This window comes from Myotis daubentonii, chromosome 6, assembly GCF_963259705.1.
Source record: "Myotis daubentonii chromosome 6, mMyoDau2.1, whole genome shotgun sequence".
NCBI lineage: Eukaryota > Metazoa > Chordata > Mammalia > Chiroptera > Vespertilionidae > Myotis > Myotis daubentonii.
Window position 1 is genome coordinate 10,246,493 of NC_081845.1, and position 21,504 is coordinate 10,267,996.

General features: G+C 36.2%; 1 protein-coding gene across 4 annotated transcripts in view; it reads left to right on the plus strand.

Moving 5' to 3' along the window:
• The window catches only part of LATS1 (large tumor suppressor kinase 1), a 32,480-nt gene extending 11,943 nt beyond the window's left edge, over positions 1-20,537 (plus strand). For 3 of the 4 annotated variants that reach the window (XM_059700072.1, XM_059700075.1, XM_059700073.1), the window contains 5 exons: positions 764-2,274; positions 4,300-4,882; positions 10,034-10,216; positions 10,396-10,502; positions 16,352-20,537. In XM_059700072.1, coding sequence (XP_059556055.1) covers positions 764-2,274; positions 4,300-4,882; positions 10,034-10,216; positions 10,396-10,502; positions 16,352-16,861 — 2,894 coding nt within the window. In that variant the 3' untranslated portion in view covers positions 16,862-20,537. The remainder of the gene's footprint in view (positions 1-763; positions 2,275-4,299; positions 4,883-10,033; positions 10,217-10,395; positions 10,503-16,351) is intronic. The other variant, XM_059700076.1, reaches the window with a different exon arrangement.
• The last annotated feature ends 967 nt before the right edge of the window (positions 20,538-21,504 follow it).

Here is a 21,504-nt window from a genome sequence, read left to right on the forward strand (position 1 = left end):
TCCATCAATACAGGAACTGATTAAATAAATTTGGGTATATCTATACAGTAAAAAAATAGATAACATTTTTAAAGTAAGGAAACACTTTTTATACTGATACAGAATCTTTAATTTTTTTAAAATGTATTTTTATTGATTTCAGAGAGGACGGAAGAGGGAGAGAGAGATAGAAACAGCAATGATGAGAGAGAATCATTGATTGGTTGCCTTCTGCAAGCTCCCCACTGGGAATCGAGCCCACAACCCCGGGCATGTGCCCTTGACTGGAATTGAACCTGGGACCTTTCAGTTCACAGGCCGACGCTCTATCCACTGAGCCAAATCGGCTAGGGCAGAATCTTCAGTTTTTTAATGAAAAGGGCAAGGCACTATAGTATATATAAGAAGTATACTGTTTACTTGTGTATCCCCAAGATATTTGATGAGATTGGTTACCTTCAAGGAAGGAAACTGGTTGGCTGTGGACAGAAGTGGGTATTCCTTTGTACCTTTTGAATTTTGAGTTATGAGAATGTATTGCCTAGTCAAAAATAAATACAATTTTAAAAGGTAAAATAAAACCACTTACTGAAATTTGATTTTTATAATTCTTTTTTTTTATTGTTGACTCTATTACAGATGTTCTCCATATTCCCCCCTTTGCCTCCCTGATTTGTATGATTCTTGAAAGAGGATGATCATTTAGTAGTGTCAGAATTCCAAACTAAATTTTTCAAAAATAAGAAGTTAAAAATGTTTTTCCCCCTCTGTTTTATGATCATAGGGAGTGTGCAACAATCGGTTAACCGCAGACAAAGCTGGAAAGGTTCTAAAGAATCCTTAGTTCCTCAGAGACATGGCCCACCACTAGCAGAAAGTGTGGCCTATCGTTCCGAAAGTCCCAACTCACAAACAGATGTAGGAAAACCTTTGTCAGGATCTGGTATCACAGCATTTGCTCAAGCTCACCCTAGCAACGGACAGAGAGTGAACCCCCCACCACCTCCTCAAGTAAGGAGTGTCACTCCTCCACCACCCCCAAGAGGCCAGACTCCTCCTCCAAGAGGTACAACTCCACCTCCCCCCTCATGGGAACCAAACTCTCAAACAAAGCGCTATTCTGGGAATATGGAATATGTAATCTCTCGAATCTCTCCTGTTCCACCTGGAGCCTGGCAGGAGAGCTATCCTCCACCACCTCTGAACATGTCCCCAATGAATCCTCCTAATCAGGGACAGAGAGTCATTAGTTCTGTTCCTGTTGGCAGACAACCAATCATCATGCAGAGTTCTAACAAATTTAACTACCCACCGGGGAGACCCGGAATTCAGAATGGTAGTGGTCAAACTGATTTTATGATACACCAAAATGTCCCTACTGGTGCAGTGAATCGGCAACCACCCCCTCCATATCCTCTGACCCCAACTAATGGACAAAGCCCTTCTGCTTTACAAACAGGGGGATCTGCTGCTCCTTCATCATATACAAATGGAAATATTCCTCAATCTATGATGGTGCCAAATAGGAATAGTCATAATATGGAACTTTATAACATTAGTGTTCCTGGACTTCAAACAACTTGGCCTCAGTCATCTTCAGCTCCAGCCCAGTCATCCCCAAGCATTGGGCATGAAATCCCTACATGGCAACCTAACATACCAGTGAGGTCAAATTCTTTTAATAACCCACTAGGAAATAGAACAACTCATTCTGCTAATTCTCAGCCTTCAGCCACAACAGTCACTGCAATTACACCAGCTCCAATACAACAACCCGTGAAAAGCATACGCGTGTTAAAACCAGAGCTACAGACTGCTTTAGCACCTACTCATCCTTCTTGGATACCACAGCCAATTCAAACTGTTCAACCTAGTCCTTTTTCTGAGGGTACCACTTCAAATATGACTGTTATGTCACCTGTTGCTGAAGCTCCAAACTATCAAGGTCCACCGCCACCTTATCCAAAACATCTGCTACACCAAAACCCATCTGTTCCTCCATATGAATCAATCAATAAATCTAACAAAGAGGATCAGTCAACTGTGCCCAAGGAAGATGAGGGTGAAAAAAGTTATGAAAATGTTGATAGTGGGGATAAAGAAAAGAAACAGATTACAACTTCACCTATCACTGTTAGGAAAAACAAGAAAGATGAAGAGCGAAGGGAATCTCGTATTCAAAGTTACTCTCCTCAGGCATTTAAATTCTTTATGGAGCAACATGTAGAAAATGTTCTCAAATCTCATCAGCAACGTCTACATCGTAAAAAACAATTAGAGAATGAAATGATGCGGGTAAAACCTTTTAAAATGTCCATTTTTATACTTGATCATCTATTTCCTTGGCATTTATTTTAAAATACTGTGGTCCAGTATTTTTCTTTCTTTTTGTAGCTAAATATATTATCAACTATTTAAAAGTCAGTAAACATTAAAGTATTTTAATTATAGCATTTCATTTTAGTATTTCAAGATTTACTCTGAATTCCTGTAATAAAGTTCTTCTAATAAGTTAAAAATATAATTTACGGTTTAGGTGTAATTGGAAATTGAAACAAGGGTTATTTTTTAGGTTTTACATGTTACCTTACAACTTTTTAAAATGAGCTAAAAATGATCTGGTTCTCAATACATTTATGAAAAATTCATTTTTAATTAGTAATTTTAAAAAATCTTTATTGTTGAAAGTATTATATACGTTCCTTTTTTCCTCCATTGAGCCCTTCTAGCCTGCCACGCCCCCCTTTACTTAGTAATTTTGAACTTGTGGGTTTATTCATCAGGTTGGCCTTATTTGAAAATGTCAGAGACATCTCCCTCCAGTTATTTACCCATCTAATTTCATTATTATAATGTACTGGAAAAATGTGCTGAAATTATTAAATCAAAGTCCACTTAAAAGGAGATCAGAATAAATTTAATCTCTATTGTGATTCCATATAGATGCCTTCATTAGATATAATGGTACTGTTACTATTATTTTTATCATGTGTTTACAGTTCAAAGGTTTGACTTAATATTTCATCTATCGCTCAAAGTCCAAGAGGCTTAAATTTGTAATGAAATTTCCTCACACAACCTAAGGAAGCCACTCTTTTAAAATTATTTCTCTAAATCTGATTCCACAGTGTTGTTATTCTTGCTATAAATGGAATTTTGTTAGATAAATACCATGATTATATGATTTATCCATATTTTAGCTCTTAAGATTTCTTACTAAAGTCTGTCTGTATGTATTTTCTTAGTTTATTTTTCCTTTTTCCTCTTCACTTTCACTAATAGCTGATTTAAACTTTTATGGTGTTGGAAGCTTTGCTGACTTCTGTAGCCTCCATTACTGTGTAGGCAAGTAAGATTTTAAGAGAAACAGTTCTATACTACTGGCATGCCACCCTTCTTAAAATATTTTGCATGCAAATACACATCCTAACAGAAGCATGAGATTGCTATATTTTCATTAGTCTTACATTTCTTTTTTTTTTAGTCTTACATTTCTTGAATTAGACTTTACTTTTCATTAGTTATTAGCTAGCCAAAAATAAACTTTTCCTTCTAAATCTAGATATTTCATATCTAGTTAGAAGTTGGTTTTGGTTTTTACCTGTGTATCTTAATAAGTCACACTGATTATTCTTTGAAATGTTCCAAAAGATCTTAAAGATACCTGGTAATCACACAAGTTAGTTTAAAACAAAGTAGGAAAGAAAAATAAAGTAGGAGAAACTCTTTGCATTTTGTATTAGTGATGGCTGTGAGTCCTACCCTTAATTCTGATATTTTGAGAAAGATAAAGGAAAGACTATTAATGGTTAGGTTAGAGAAGATATTCTTCTGTCCTTAATACATCAATTTTTTAGAATAAATGAACTTGAAAGAATTTCTTTTCATGAAGGGTAAAATGGAAGGAAGAGTATCTCAGGACCAGATATTTTCAAAGAGAAGCATATAATGAAGGCAAAATAATCATGTAATTTGGAATGAATACGCATAAAAGGATAGATGAGGATGCATGTGAACAGAGGTTTGGTTTTTGCACATTGGGAACATTTTTGAGTACATTAGGAGTAGAAAGCTGACCATTGGTATCATCTTCTTGCTCTCCACAGTAGGATCTTACACTCACTTTGTATATTCTCTTAACTATCCCTTAATTTGCACTTTTGATAATTGATTTTTCTCTGAAATATATTCTAGATTTCTAACATGCTTTATTAAAAATTATGCACTTAACCTTTAAATATATGCTTGATTTTTCCAAGCTATTCTTAATATTTTGTATAAAAAATAATTCTTCATTTAACATTTAGCTTATTTACCTAGGTTGGATTATCTCAAGAAGCCCAGGATCAAATGAGAAAGATGCTTTGCCAAAAAGAGTCTAATTACATCCGTCTTAAGAGGGCTAAAATGGACAAGTCTATGTTTGTGAAGATAAAGACACTAGGAATAGGAGCATTTGGTGAAGTCTGTCTAGCAAGAAAAGTAGATACTAAGGCATTATATGCAACAAAAACTCTTCGAAAGAAAGATGTTCTACTTCGAAATCAGGTTGCTCATGTTAAAGCTGAGAGAGATATCCTGGCCGAAGCTGACAATGAATGGGTAGTTCGTCTATATTATTCATTCCAAGATAAGGACAATTTATACTTTGTAATGGACTACATTCCTGGGGGTGATATGATGAGCCTACTAATTAGAATGGGCATCTTTCCAGAAAATCTGGCACGATTCTACATAGCAGAACTTACCTGTGCAGTTGAAAGTGTTCATAAAATGGGTTTTATTCATAGAGATATTAAACCTGATAACATTTTGATTGATCGTGATGGTCATATTAAATTGACTGACTTCGGCCTCTGCACTGGCTTCAGATGGACACATGATTCTAAGTACTACCAGAGTGGTGAGTAAAATCATAAAATTTGTATATATTAATATGATGTATTGCAATAAAATATAAGATGGTATTATTATGGGATGGGACACAGAAATCCTGGGTCAGATCTTGACTCTGTTGGATAACCATGGATGCATCCTACAGACATTTAGACTTAAACAAGGAGTGTATTAGCTTCAATTATTTCCAAATATCATTAACATTTTTTAGTTAACTATCTTATGTTTTGTTATTTTGAAATATGTCAGACATTTTAAAAATAATTTTTAAATGAAGCCCTATTCCCACCATTCAGCTTAAGAACTAGTCAGTACTTTTGAAACCCTTAAATAATCATTTCACCTTCTTTCCTCCAGGGAAGTATAACCAGTGTTTCAGAACTTTGTAATCAGTTCTTTACATTTTTACCATATATGTATGTATCCCTAAAAATATATATATTATTTCATTTTCCCTACTCTGGAATCTTTATTTAAATGTAATAATTCTCTTTGTATTCCTCTATGTTAACTTGTATGTTTGAGGTTCATCTGTGTTAATTACATGTAACATTTATTTTCACTGTTTTTAGGATTCCATTCTATGACTGTTACATAACTATTTAACCTTAAATACATTATGTACATTATGTACATGATTCTGTTTAATCCTCACAACGTCACTGTAAGGCAGAATAAAGAAACGAAGGCTGAATTAGATGAAGTAACTTGCCCAAGGTCACACAAGAAAATAGGTGTAAGGGCTAGGCTTTGAACCAAGGCTGTCTGATTACAGGGCCCATGTTATTTCTGCTACACCACAGTGCCAAGATCCCTTCATGTGCTAATGGAAGTGTAAGTCGATCTGACATTTGTTGAATACTTACTAGATGCTTTACATATATTCTAATTTAATGCTTAGAGCAATCCTCTGAGGTAAGTAATATTAGCCTTCTGTGAACAAGAGTAGATTGACAGTAAATGGATAGAACTGGGACACCTGAACCTACTTTAATGTTCAGCTTAATGTAATATAATGTCTTCCAGATTCACCTGAATTATTTGGGGTTCTTAAAAATATGATTTTTAGACTCTATTCCAGTCTACTGGTTGAAAATCTTCAGAGTATAGAAATTGTGTTTTAATCAAACATCCCAGATGATTACAGCTAGGTTAATTTTAGATATATTTTTCTAGATGATTTTATCTAATCATGGCTTTAAATGCCATCTCTATGTCAGTGACTTCCAAATCTCTCCAGAAATGGTGTCTCCCTTTCACATGGATTTCTAATAGGCCTTTCAGACTTAACATTACTAATAAACAACTCTTAATTTGTTTGTTCCCCCTCCAGCCTTCCCCCTCCAGTTTTTCCCAGTTTAGTAAGTTATACCACCATCATCATGACACCTAGTTGTCATGATTCTTTTTTCCTATACCCTCTACATGTAATTCATCAATAAGTCCTGCTTACTCCACCTCTAAATATATCCTGAAATTTTCTCCATCACTACTATTACCTTAAGTGACTGGACTCAGCCTCCCCAGTCACCAAGCTTAACTTTTATGTTAAGCTGTATACTTGGGGTAATAGCCTCTTACCTGGTTTTTCACTTTTGTCCTCCCTTATAATCTGTTTAAGTGTAAATCAAATCTTGTCATTTTCTTGCTTCATACTCTCCATTGTCTTCTCACTGTACTTGGAATAAAAGGCAAACCATGTCTTTTGCTTACAAAATCCATGTGCACTGGTTCCCACTCCATTTCCTACCATTCTCCTCTTTTATAATTACACTGGTCTTTTCTCTGTTACTGTTGTTTCTGTATAGAATGCCTAGCCCTAGTTTTTGTTTTTTGTTTTATTAGTTAAGGTATTACAAATGTGTCCTCATCCCCCCCATTAATAGCCTTAGTTTTTAAATGGTTGATTCCCATTGGTTTTTTACATATGTCGCTTCAATTTGTCACATCACCCCAGTTGATTCTCAACATGGGATGCATCACTATGTTTCTTTTTAAAATTTATTTTTAGCCCTAACCGGTTTGGCTCAGTGGATAGAGTGTCAGCCTGTGGACTAAAGGGTCCCAGGTTCGATTCCGGTCGAGGGCATGTATCTTGGTTGCAGGCACATCCCCAGGGGCGGGGGGGGGGGGGGGCGGGGTTGTGTGTAGGAGGCAGCTGATCGATGTTTCTCTTTCATCGATGTTTCTGACTCTATCCCTCTCCTCTCCCTTCCTTTCTGTAACATCAATAAAATATATTTAAAAATAAAATAAAATTTATTTTTAAACCTTTATTGGTGAGAATATTACAGATGTCCCCCTTTTTTCCGCCCCATTGCTCCCCTCCACCCAGTTCCCGCCCCTTCCCAGGCCTTCACTACCCTATTGTCTGTGTCCAATAGGTAATGCATATGTGCATATAAGTTCTTTGGTTAATCTCTTCCTGGCCCCTCTCCCCGCTTCCCTCCGATATTCGTCAGTCTGTTCCATGTTCCATGCCTCTGGTTCTATTTTATTCATCAGTTTATTTTGTTCATCAGATTCCTTGTCCATTTATTTTGATTTTTAGATTCAATTGTTGATAAGCATTTATTGCCATTTTTCATATTTTTGATCTTTCATTTCTTCTTAAAGAAGACCCTTTAACATACCATGTAATACTGGTTTGGTGGTGATGAACTCTTTTAGCTTTTCCTTGTCTTTATCTGACCTTCAGCTCTAAAGTCCTGTGACCTTAGTAATCTTGGTTGTAGATCCTTGCAACCATCACTTTGAATATTTCTTGCCTCCCTTATGGCCTATAAAGTTTCAGTTGAGAAACCAGCTGATAGTTGCTTTCCTGGACTTGTATGTCTATTTCTTTTACCAGGTAAGGGAAATTTACTGTCATTTTTTAAAACAGGTTTTTTATTTCTTGCCCCCTCTCTGCTTCTGGTATTCCCATGATGTGAATGTTGGTACACTTGAAGTTAGCCCAGAGGCTCCTTACACTATCTTCATATTTTGAGATTTTTTTCTTTTTGCCGTTCTCATTGGGTGTTTTTTGCTTCCTTATATACCAAACTCTTGATTTGATTTTGGCATCCTCTACTGTTGATCCCCTGTAAATTATTCTTTATTTCAGTTAGTGTACATGTCATTTCTGTCTGGTCCTTTTTTATGTTGTTGCTGTTCTCACTAATTGCTTTGAAATTCTTACTAAGTTCTTTGAAGTTCTCATAAGTTCCTTGAGCATTTTTTTAACCATTGTTTTGAATTCTGTATCTGGTAGTTTTATTGCTTCCATTTCATTCAATTCTTTTTTCTGGAGATTTCTCCTGTGCTTTCATTCTCCTGTTTCTTTGTCTCTGCATTTTGGCTTCTTCCCTGTATTTTTTTTCTCTGTATTAGGTAAATCTGGTATGTCTCCAGACTTGGTAGAATCTAGTATGTCTTAGCCTCCCCAGTCACCTGAGCTGGCACTCCAGATGTGCCCCTGTGTGAGCTACATGCACTGCCCTATTGTAGTTGAGCTTTGATTGATGTTGGTGTCACTGGGAGGGATTTACCCCCAGGCCAGTCGGTTCTGTGGAACAGCTGCTGTGCAGGAGCCAACCCTATGGAACAGGACTTGCTTCAGTGGAACTGTGGTGCTCACTGAGTCCTCCCCTTGAATGTGTTACTTGTGGAGGTGGTAGGGTTGTAATGTGGCATGGTTGAAGTTGACCATTGGGTGCACTGGCTCTGGGGCCTCCCAGGAGGTGCAAAGTCAGCCTCTGCCTGTGCCCAGGGACACCCAGCATGAGCTACAAAGCAATCTACAGATGGCTGCCACTTGTGTTGAGCTTGGAGGTGCCCAGGAGGTGCCAAGCTGTGAACCAGGGTAGGCGGCTGCCAGTGCTGGGCCTGGGGCCACTTATTGAGAGATACTGGGCATGCTGATGCCAGCTGATGTTTGTTTGAGAAATTTAGGAAAGTCCAAAGCATGAGGCAAGAGAGGCCAGTTGTATGGAAAAGCCACTGGAAATGCCTTGGATGAGCTTGCAAGTAGGGATAGGCGGGGTCTCAGGGAATCACCAGGTGGGGCAAAAAGTGTAAGCTAGTATAATGGAGATTCAGATATGGTGCAGCCTGTCATCTCTGTGGTAGGGAGGATTGAGCAAAGGAACACTTCTGTCTGGGAGAAAACTGCCCTTCCATCTCTTAACCTGATTTGAGACAAGTTAGTTCCTCCCTGAATGTCCCATGTTCTTTTCAAGCTGCTGCCCCAGTGTTGGAGCTCAGAGGGGGTGAGACTAAGTCCCATGCTATGTCCTTTAAAAGGAACTGCCTGGAACTCCTTGCAGCCTCCATGTCACTCAGCCACAATCACTGCTGGTTTTTATAGCCAGAAGTTGTGGCAGTTTCTCTTCCAGGTACGGGAACCCTGGGCTGGCGACATGGTGTGGGGCACGGACCCCATGGTCCTCAGGGAAACCTCTGCTGCCAAGATATCCCTCCCAATTTTAAACCGCCACACGTGGATGTGGGACCAGCAGGGTTCCCGAGATTCTGCCTCACATCTCTGCCCCTTCTACCCGTCTTGATGTGCTGCTTCTTTAATTCCCTAGTGGTAGGACTTTCATTCAGGTAGATTTCAGGTGGTTCTGAATGATGGCTGTTCTGTATTTTAGTTATAAATTTTGATGTGGTTGTGGGAGGCAACGAGTACCATTTACCTATGCCACCATCTTGACCAGAAGCCCTGTTTCTTACATATGTATTTGTTCATTGTGTTTCTTCCCTACAGAGAAGCTGCCTGAGAGAACAACCCTGTCTTTCTTATCATTGTCACTTGTTGAATGAATGAAACACTGATCTAATTTGTTTAGAACTTTGTCCAGAGTAGTAATGGGGAGCAGTCTGAGTAACAAATTCTTAATCCTACCTACTCCTGACTTTATCATCATTTAACATTGAATACATTTCTGAATCTTGGGCTAATTTTTCTTAGTGTAACATTTGTCCTATTAATACTGTGGATCACAAGCTGCAGTCATTAATAAACACCATCGGTGATTTGGTATACATTGTATCTTAGTTTGTCATAAGGGAAGAGTGTTGTTAACTATAAACCATGATGTCAAAAAATTAAACAGGCTCTTGGTTTGCTCTTGTTCTTTTACTCTTGTTGCTTTTATTTCTTTTTACTTTACAGGTGACCATTCACGACAAGATAGCATGGATTTCAGTAATGAATGGGGTGACCCTTCTAACTGTCGATGTGGAGATAGATTGAAGCCACTAGAACGGAGAGCTGCACGCCAGCACCAGCGATGTCTAGCACATTCTTTGGTTGGGACTCCCAATTATATTGCACCTGAAGTGTTGTTACGAACAGGTAAAATATTTGTTTTATAAACAATCTCCAGTTGAAACTTGATTGGAATATAGCTTAGTGTTCAGGTTTATAATAAAACTTAATTTTATAGTATAATTTATGACAATATTAATTATGATTATATTAATTAAAGTGCTTATAAATAACTATTTAACTATAACTTTGGTATCTTATTTTAGGCTATACACAGTTATGTGATTGGTGGAGTGTTGGTGTAATTCTTTTTGAAATGTTGGTGGGACAACCTCCTTTTTTGGCACAAACACCATTAGAAACACAAATGAAGGTAAGGTATAGAATCTATACCAAAAGAATTGTCACAAAGTCCTTTATATTACAGATGTTTATCAGTCCTTTGCATAGAGCATCTTATTCTAGAATTAAAGAATGAACTTGGTCCTGGCCAGGTAGCTCAGTTGGTTAGAGCATCGTCCTGATATGCCAAGCACGTCTAATCTCTGGTCAGGGCACATACAAGAGTCAACCAATGACTACATAAATAAGTGGAACAACAAATTGATGTCTTTCTCTCTTTCTGTCCTTTTACTCTCAACAAAATCAATTAAAAATTTTTTTTAAATGAATGAACTTGAAAGATATAGAAACGCACTAATATTCTATGCATGAACTCAAATTTCCTTCATCCCCTCATCATGCTCATATTTTCCCTCATTTATAAACTATACTCATATTTCATTCTCATCAAAATCTTTAGTACCTTTTTTTGAAAAAAATGTTTTTATTGATTTCAGAGAGAGGAAGAGGGAGAGAAAGAGAGAGAAACATCAATAATGAGAGAAAATCATCAATCAGCTGCCTCCTGTATGCCCCTATTGGGCATGTGCCCTGACCAGGAATTGAACTGTGATCTCCTGGTTCATATGTTGATGCTCAACCACAGAGCCACACCGGCTGGGTTCTTTAGTATCTTCTGAAGATTTATTTCAATTTACTCTTTGTTACCTGTTGGCTCATGGCTTTGTTTCCTTCCATGCACATTATTGCCCCAAACCACAAATAAATGTCTATAAAGTAGTTCCTCTTTATTCACTGTTTCACTTTCAGAGGTTTCAGTTACCTGCAGGCAGCCATAGTAAGAATATATTAAATGGGAAATTTTAGAAACAAACAATTGGTAAGGTTTAAATTGTGTCCCATACTGAGGAGCATGATGAAATCTTGTGCTGTCCTTTTTTTGTCCCATCTGCGACATGAATTATCCTTTGTGTAGCATACATCCATGCTGTATATGCTACCCACTTGTGAGTCACTTAGTAGCCTTTTCAGTAACCAGAGCAACTGTTGTATCTCAGTACTTACATTCAAATAATATTTTCTTTTACTTAATAATGGCCCCCAAATGAAAGTGTAGTGATGTTGGCAATTCAGATACAACAAAGAGGAGCTGTAAAGTGCTTCCTGTAAGAGAAAAGGTATGTATGTATAGGAAAAAACATAGTATATGTAGGGTTCAGTACTATCCGTGGTTTCATGCACCCACTGGGGGTCTTGCAACATATCCCCCACAAATAAGAGGGGACTACTGTACCTCCACTTGAAACTACCTCTGGCACTTAAATGAGAAGTTTCCCACAATTTTTACCATAAACTGTCCCATTAAAAATCCTTAGTGGTTCCTTTGTTCATGGTTAAAGTCCAAATTTGTCCTCTGTACCTTTGTTCACACCATTCTCTTTGTCTGGAGTGTCCTTTCTATCCTATCTTCCACAGCCCTCCCCTGTTTCTGAAGCTTGGTTAATTCTTGATTGTGGTTTTGTTTTTAATTTTCTGATTGTTTTTAATCATTCTTTGAGAGTGTCTTGAGATATCATCTTTTCTATAATACTCCCTACCAAGTTGTAATTACTTCTGTCATTGCATTTAATATATTATTTTTAAATTTTCCTTTAGAATTTCTTTTAGTATAGGTATACTGGTAATGCGTTCTCACAGGTTTGTGTTAGATTTGTTTGTCTAAAAGTGTCTTTATTTTACTTTCATTTTAATATCTATATGTATATGTATGTATGTGTGTGTGTGTGTGTGTGTGTGTGTGTGTGTGTGAAAAATTGAAAGCTTTCTAAGATCAAGAAAAAGGCAATGATGTCTGTTCTCACCAGTCTTATTCAGCATAGTTCAGGAAGTCTTAGCCAGTGTTACACAGCAACCAAAAGAAATAAAAGGCATATAGATTAGAAAGAAATAAAAATTTCCCCTACTCAAAAGATAACACAATTTTCTATATAGAGAATCCCAGGGAATCAAAGGAAAAAACCACAGATTTAATGAGTTTGGCAAGATTGTAGGATATAAGGAAAATACATAAAAATCTATTGTTTTTCTGTATTTAATCAGGGAACAATCAGAAACTGAAATTTTAAAACTACCATTTGCAATAGCTTCCCCAAAATGAAATATTTAGGTATGAATCTAATAGAACACGAACAAGAACTGTGTGCTGAAAGCTATAAATTGATGAAAGGAAAATCTTAATAAATGAAGATACTGTGTTGATGGATTAGAAGACTCACCATAGTAAAACTATCAATCCCCCCCCCCCAAAAAAAATCTGTATATTTAACTCAATTGCAATAAAAATTTTCAACAGGAATTTTTGCAGATACAGATCAGCTGATTCTAAAATTTATATGGGTGGACATAAGAACTTGGACAAAGAAAACAGTTTTTTTTAAAAAAAACAGAGGAATCAACTACTTGATTTTAGGACTTACTATCTATATATATAAAAGCCTAAGTGACCCTTAGGACTGAACGACCGGTTGACCAGTCGCTATGGCACGCACTGACCATCGGGACAGAGGCTCAACACAGGACACAGGAGTTGCCCCTTGGTGGTCTGTGTGCTCCCACAGGGGGAGCATGGCTCAGCCAGAAGCCGGGCTCACGGTTGTACTGGCGAGCGCAGCTGCTGCAGCGTTGGGAGCCTCTCTGACACTGTGGCAGCGCTACCAAGAGGCAGTGGCAGATGCAGTGGGATGAGTACAATTGTGCGGCACCCGGCCCACCTCCTCCCTGGCCGCCTGCGGCTTGGTGCACTAATACATCCCCCGAGGGGTCCTGGATCACGAGTGGATGCAGGCCAGGTGTGCAGGAGGCAGCCAATCAATGACTGTCATCATTGATGTTTCTGTCTCCCTTCCTCTCCCTTCCTCTCTGAAAGCAATGAAAAAAAAAGGCATTGGTATGGAAGTCTCAGTTTCAGTTCTAGCAGCACTTTAAAATAGCCATTTCTTTTTGTTCTCCATAGTTTCTGATGAGAAATCTATAGTCATTCAATTCAAATCATTGTTCCCTTAAGTAATGCATCATTTCACTGGCTGCTGTCAGTGTTGTAATTATGGAATGTCTGGGCATGGATTTCTTGAAGCTTATCCTGTTTGGTGTTGACTGAGCTTTTTGAATTTCTATATCACAACTTCTTCCCCTTGGAACTCTAATGACACCAATGTTAAACCTTTGGTAAAGCGCCACAGATTACTGAGGGCTCTGTTTTTGAACTCTTGATTCTCTTTGTTCAGATTGCATAGTTTCTATCAGTCTGTCTTTAAGTTCACTTTCCTCTGACATCTCCATTTGATTGAGCCCATCCATTGAGTTTTTTATTTTGGTTATAGCATTCTCCAGTTCTAAAATGTATATTTAGTACCTCTTCATATCTTCAATTTCTTTGCTGAGACTTTGTCTTCATTTCATTCTACGAGTATTCATCCTTATTTAGAACATTTTAACAATGCCTACTTTAAAGTCTTTGTCAGGTAATTCTAAAATCTATGTCATCTCAACACTGTTGATTTTCTTTTATTATTTGGGTTGACACTTTTGTGGTTCTTGTATGCCAAGTAACTTTGGATTATATCCAGGACATTTTATGTTATGAGAGTCAGGGTTTTGTTTAAATGTTATGGAGAATGTTGGTATTGTTTTGGCATTAAACCTGGTTGGATTCAGTCCACAAGTACTAACCACCCTCTGTGGCTTGTGACTCCAGTGTCAGTTTCATTGTCAAAGCAGCTATGGTCTTCTACTTAGTTCAGTTCTCAGACTTTGATGTGTTCTTTAGGATTAGATCCATACAGGTACAGTTGGGACGTGAGCCCAGCTGTTTGTAAATAACTTTATACTCTTCTCCTTCACTGTCATATCCCTGGTACTTTTCATTTCCTTTGGGTTTCCTTTTTCAGTTCCTTGACTAGAAAGTGAGACTTTATTTATCCTACTCTGCCACACACATCTCATGATAGGGTAGCAAGAGCACACGAGAGAAAAAGCACCAGGGATTCGATCTATCTTCTTGTGGCCACATGCTTTAATTTCCAATTGAAGAGGAAGTTTCAGGTGACTCTTACTGCACCTCTGTTATGGCCAGGAAACCCCTTTCCCAATCTTAGGCCTGAACTAGAAGGACTTTTCCTAGAGCTCACTCTGTATTATACATCTTTAGGGTTTGGGCTCCTGAGTCAAGGGATTCTAGATGGAAAAAAATGGTAAACTCACCATCATTTCATTGGTACTTCAAATTCATATCATCTTCCTCAGTCTGCCTGTTACTCTTTACTACAGGGACCTAAGTAGCTGCTCCATGCATTCTGCACAGGTGTATAGCTGCATTCAGTAGGAAAGACAGGGTGGAGTTTACCTATTACATTTTATTCGGAACTGGAGCCTTTCTCCCTCTGGCTGCTTTTAGGACTTTTTCTCTGTCACCTTGGTTTTCTGCAATTTCACCATTATATACTCGTGTGATGTTTTCTTTCAGAGGTTCATAAAGTTTCTTGAATTGTAGCTTGGTGACCTTCATCAAGTTTGGAAAATTCCGTTATTATTCTTTGAAGATTTCTTCTGCTTTCGTCTCTCCTTCTGGGACTCTACTTAGTTTAGTATTCATACAAATAGTAGACATTTGATAATTGTCTTACATGTATCATGCTTTATTATTTTTTATTCCATTTTTTCTTTCTGTGCTTCAGTTTACATTAATTTCTATTGACCAATCTTTGAATTAATGGGGAATCTTTTTTTTTTTTTTTGCTATGTCTAGTCTTTTATTTTTTTTTTATTTTTACCTTAAACCAAATAATCCTGAATGTAACTTTAAATCGAAGAACTTGTCCAGCTGCTTGTATATATTAATTTCCCTTATTTGAAGTAGATTATGGAACCAGGCATAATACTGTAACGATTACTGCATCATGTTTTTTTTGTTTTGTTTTTTCAAAAAGATTCAAAGACATTTTATTACTTGAGGCATCTCCTTTTTCTAATCTGGGAGAAAACTTTAAGATTAACGGATACTAGAAGAGGTGATTTATTTTTGTTCCTTCTTCACTAGTTGATAAAGTCCTATATAAATAAGGAAGAATGCAGTTCATTTATTTAACAGATATTTATTTACCTTTCTTCCCTTTCTTCCTCCTACATACATCTCTCCTTCCTTCCCTTATTTCCTTCCTTCCTTCCTCATTCTGGTTTCTTCAAAACCATAGTAAGTATTTACTGAACATCTATTATGTGCCAGGCAATTTGCCAAGCACTAGGAAATGCAAAGACAATACATGCTTTATAGCCTTATGGAATTTTATACTGTAGTAGAAAAGCACAGGCATAAATAGGTACCACAGAGTATTAGAGATATTATGATACAAGTAAATATATAGAACAGGGGAGGCACAATAGAAAGTCATTTCTACAAGTAGTGCTAAAACTTGCAGTGAGTCTTCTAATATGAAGTTGCCTGAAAAGGAGGGAATGAGAGGAAAGGTTATTTCCCACCACTGATTCATTATTAAAGGTAAGGAAGGTTAAATACCATGCAATTTATTGTATAACTTTACAAATAGCCCCTGGCCAGTTTTGCTCAGTGGAATAGAGCATTGGCCTGCAGGCTGAAGGGTTCTGGGTTCAATTCCCGGTCAGGGCACATGCCCAGGTTGCAGGCTTGACCCCCTGAGGATTCTCCCTCATCATTGTGTTTCTACCTTCCTCTCTGAAATCAATACGAATATATTTTTAAAAATTTTTATAAATAGTTCAGTAAGACTTTTGGTATAAAATCTGGAGAAAATTTTGGATTTCTTATTTATCTTTTCCCTCCTAATTTTTAAAAATCTTTTAAAGGTTATCAGCTGGCCAACATCTCTTCACATTCCTCCTCAAGCTAAATTGAGTCCTGAAGCCTCTGATCTTATAATCAAACTTTGCCGAGGACCAGATGATCGCTTAGGCAAGAATGGTGCTGATGAAATAAAAGCTCATCCATTTTTTAAAACAATTGATTTCTCCAGTGACCTGAGACAACAACCTGCTTCATATATTCCTAAAATCACACACCCAACAGATACATCAAATTTTGATCCTGTTGATCCTGACAAATTATGGAGTGATGATAAAGAGGAAGAAAATGTGAATGACACTCTCAATGGATGGTATAAAAATGGAAAGCACCCTGAACATGCTTTCTATGAATTTACCTTTAGGAGGTTTTTTGATGACAATGGCTACCCATATAATTATCCAAAGCCTATTGAATATGAATATATTAATTCGCAAGACTCAGGGCAACAGTCAGATGAAGATGATCAGCACACAGGCTCAGAGATCAAAAATCGTGATCTAGTGTATGTTTAACACACTAGGAAATAACTGTAATGAGGATTTGCAAAAAGGCCTGAAATGCAGGGGTTTTGAGGCTCTGAGTAAAATTATGCAAATGTGACAGAGCTCGTGTGTGTGTGCTCTGTGCACAATATTTTATTTTCCTAAATTATGGAAAAATCCTTTTAAAATGTTAATTTATTCCAGCCTTTATAATCAGTAATTTAGAAAAAAAATTGTTATAAAGTAAATTATGAACTGAATATTATAGTCGGTTCTTGGTACTTAAAGTACTGAAAATAATAAATAATAAAAATTGTGTGCTTTGTTTAAAAGGAGAAGCCTGGTATCTATTTGTACATATGCTAAATCATTTTAAAAGATAAGAGTTTTTGAAAATTTTTTGAAAGACAGTTTTAGTTTTATTTTGCTTTAACCAAATAAGAAATATACCCCACATTTACAAAGTCCCCCCCATTCCTCACTCCCATAACCTTGTTTTTGGTACAAAATAAGCTATAGAAATGAAGCCATCATGGTGGTGAGTGTTCCTAGGCTAATGATAATTTGTATAATTCATGTCTTGGAACTAAGAAATACAGGGTGACAGGGTTGAAACAGGATGCTCATCAGAAGGGAAAAATAGATAAACGTCATTTACTTCCCACCTTGGAATATTTAATCTAGCATTTGTTTCTCAAGAATAACTGTCATTAAAGGAAACAAAGCACTGCCATTTTTCTTTACATCTTGGTATTTTTAACGCTGCTTCCAGGTGGTTTTTTTGGTTTGTGTTTTGCCTTATATGAAATTTTTTATTATTTGGGTTGATATATTACATGATGTTTTGGAGATTCCTGTACATCTTAAATTACTACTCTTAGAAGACTTTTTGGTCTTGAAATTAAAACCACTAACAGGAGCATATTCTTCTGCCGTCAATCCATTGTTATCTTGGAAAAAGACATCAATATGTTGCTAGAAAAGAAGCCTGACTATATTTGTGGATATATATTTACATCAAGTATGAGGGCTGTTCTTTTCATCTTATTTACTACATGTCTATTTGCATCTATTTATTAAAAATTCCAACATGTGCTGTTTGTGCTGCTTCCAGTTTTAAAAGGGGAACAGAGCTGCCATGAATCAAAATTTCTTATACTAAAAGCTAAGATTCTCCATATTTTTGCTTTGAAATTTAAAAAGTATTTCCACCATCCTAAGCAGAGATTTTCAGTTTCATATAAAACTGATTAAAAATTATTTATGGATACTCACTAGAACAGTACTTTTTCTATATTGTGATAGTTTTGATTATGTCATCACTAATGTTGCAGGCTTCCTCTTTCAGAACAGTGCTGCATACATGGATTGTTTATTGGCAAAAGAAAAGCTGGCTATTTGGCAATATTTTCCCTATGGGCGATTGATTGATGAAAAATTATTACTTAACTCTTAATTTAGGGGCCATTAGTAATCAGGGAAAGTTACATAGTGGTCTTAGTAGAAATTCAAGTCCTCCTAACCTATTTTAAGGTTAAATAATATGTTTTCAACATTCCTATTATATAGGCTTAGGTTACAAGGAGACTTGTGCTCTCATACCAAAATATACTTAACTTATCTTTTAGGGAAAAGGGTTCTATTCTTATTATTAGTAAAATTTATATTTTCTTTTTCTTAAGCTCCACTGATAAGGAATTTTATCAAAACAATAATTGTGGATAAGAGGCATACTTTTAGTGATTTTCAGACTTTTAGCCTTTTTTATATGAAAGCTAATGGAAATCATATACGTAAGTAAAATCAAGTCAAAGCTATTCCAGTTGAACTGGGGAGGGCAAAGATTTATTAGCTCACAATTCTCATCTTTCTTTAGGTAGCCCTCTCAGAGCTCAGCTTGTAAACCACTGCACAACACGCTATGTAATGGACTGGTCTTTGGGGATCATTTTGAAATGTGATGAAAGCTGTGGACTCTCTTCCCAGAATAATGGACATCAACACATAATGAATAAAATGTGTGCAGTTTTAGGGGCTCTGGACATGTTGAAACATATCAACTCTTGATTAAAGACCTCTGTCCTATAAGAACACTGATATATTAAACTAAGAACTTTGCTTTAAATTTACTGGTTAATGTTCAGATTAGCACATCTTGTATAAACACTGATAATTTGTGATGGAAAAGGTCTGTACCATGCGATAAGATAACCTTATGAATGCCTCTCTTGCTGGTACAGCACTGAGACATTTTATTTTTATTTTTATTTTTTTTACTGAGACATTTTAAACACACCCTTTTAAGGGCACTGATATGGTTGGCTCTACAGACTTGATATAGAAATAATTGCGAAGGACTTCTAATCAGACAGTCGTAAGAAAATGCACTATGAGATGGCGGTCTGCATTTCATGGAACATTTGATTAGTTCTATAAAAACAAACTAGTTCAAGAATTTTTAGCTCACTACTCAAAATTTTAAGACATCCCTCTTGCTCTTGGGCTTTCTCAGTCACATTTAAGTTTCCATTTAGTTGTTTTACTATGGTGTAATACAGTATAAAACCAACTTTGTTAAATTTCTGTAATAGAAAAACTAAGGTGCTGTCTCCTTCCTCTCTTTCCCCACAAATCTGTTTTGCCCTCATTTCTCAAATGTAACAGACACTACAAATTTTATATTCTTTTGAAATTTCCTGACAGAATAAACTTTTTGTGTTTATCCGAAGCCATGTACAAGCCTTTAGTATCTGTACTTTTAATAGTTTGGATATACTGATTAGCTATCTTATTCCCAAACTATATTCAGTTCTTCCAGTATAGAATCTGGTGCTTCCTGACCAAAAAGGTGAGAACAAAATTCTATATGCCTTCAATTGAAATGGAGTGAAAACATTGGTTATACATGTTTTCTTTTTAAAAAATTTTCCCACTCGTTAAAATCTTACTGTTTTTGTTATACTTACCCTTTTATGCATATCAATAGTATTTATAAAGTGTTCTATAATTATGTAATTGTAGATACTGTTATGTATTGTTCAGTGACATCCTAAGGCGGGCCCTATTGCTGTATCTTTTCTACCTTATTTGTAATAGAAACTATAGAATGTATGACTAAGAAGTCACTTTGAGATTGACTTTTTAAAAAAGTGATTACCTTCTGCTGTTGCAAAGTGCAAAACTGTGAGTGGAAATGTTTTATTCTGACTTAATAATATGTTAGTAACTAGAAAATACAGTGGGAGGATTTTTAGATATTGCTGCTGCTGTTACCTAAGGTACTTTAGACAATTTCTTTAATAAACAAAAATAAAAAACCATTTGGTATTTAAAGTGAAACAATAGCCTATTTGTTTTAATCTAAAAAAGTAATGTTGGTCAACCTATTAGTATATTTGTAAAGCGCCTTAATATATCCCTTCGTGGAAGGCACTGTACCACAGTTTACTTTTATATTGTATTGTATATATAAGTATTTTGTATTAAAATTGAATCAGTACAACACTACAATTTTATAAAATAAAGCTTTGTTAGGAAAAGGAATTACAGCTTTGCAATATAAATTGTTTTGCATACTTTTGAATGTAGTAGATATGAATAATCAGCCTGTGTTTTTAATGAACCTATTTGTATTTCCCCAATCATTTTATCTAGTGTAACATTTGCTGGGATAATAAAAAAAAAAAGCAAAATTCAAATCTTTCAATACTGTGTGAAAAGCTGACTTTTAAGCCACTTAAGTATGTTGATATTTTTATTCAAAAGTTTAATCATTTTATTCTCAGAAAATTTATCATTAGAAATTTGATGCTTTGGAATTAAAAAATATGTAAAACTAATACCTAGTTAGGTTAAGGCAAACTGAACAGAGTTAGTATGAACCAGAAAATGGCTTCATAAATACAATATTCCATGTTATTCCATGTTAAAGGCTTCCTTTAGATCACAGACTTAAACCTTTTTAATTATTAATCTCTGCATTTTGTATTATTTGAGTCCAGTTTTTAAAATGTGAAGTTGTTGGCTAATCTGGTTTTTTAAAATGTTTTTATTGACTTGAGAGAGAGACATCAATCAGTTGCCTTCCCTAGATACCCCCTCAGGGGACTGAATCTGAAAACTAGGCATGTGTTCTAACTGGGAATCGAACCCTCAACATTTTGGTGTATAGGATGATGCTCCAACCAACTGAGCCACCCAGCCAGGGCCTAATCTGTTTTTATAATCCTTTATTATATGAATTGCCTACAAGAAAACATATATACTGTTATATTTTAAATCAACTTTATACAGAGATAATTAGGGTTTTTCTTTTAAGCATTACCATCATTCTTTTTATCTTGTTTGCATTCCCTTGTAAAATTATATTCGGTCTCCATAAGCATTGTATAGCTGATGCAAATTGCATTATTTTTATGACTCGTTTTACTACTGTGGAGACCAAAGTTTGGCATGTTTAAAGTTGTGACTATATCTTGTTATGCCAAAGCAAGACAATGTATCTGCTTATGTGTGCGAAGGGTAGAGGGAGGATGTCAAATTTGTATTTGAAACATAGTTATTGTCCTCCCTAGTATTCAGTCTTTCCTTCCTTCCTTAGAGTCACCTAGAGCTCCTAAACGATTTGCTGGATTCAGAATCTGTTGGGACTTTGAGTTTTTCCTGGAGAGGGG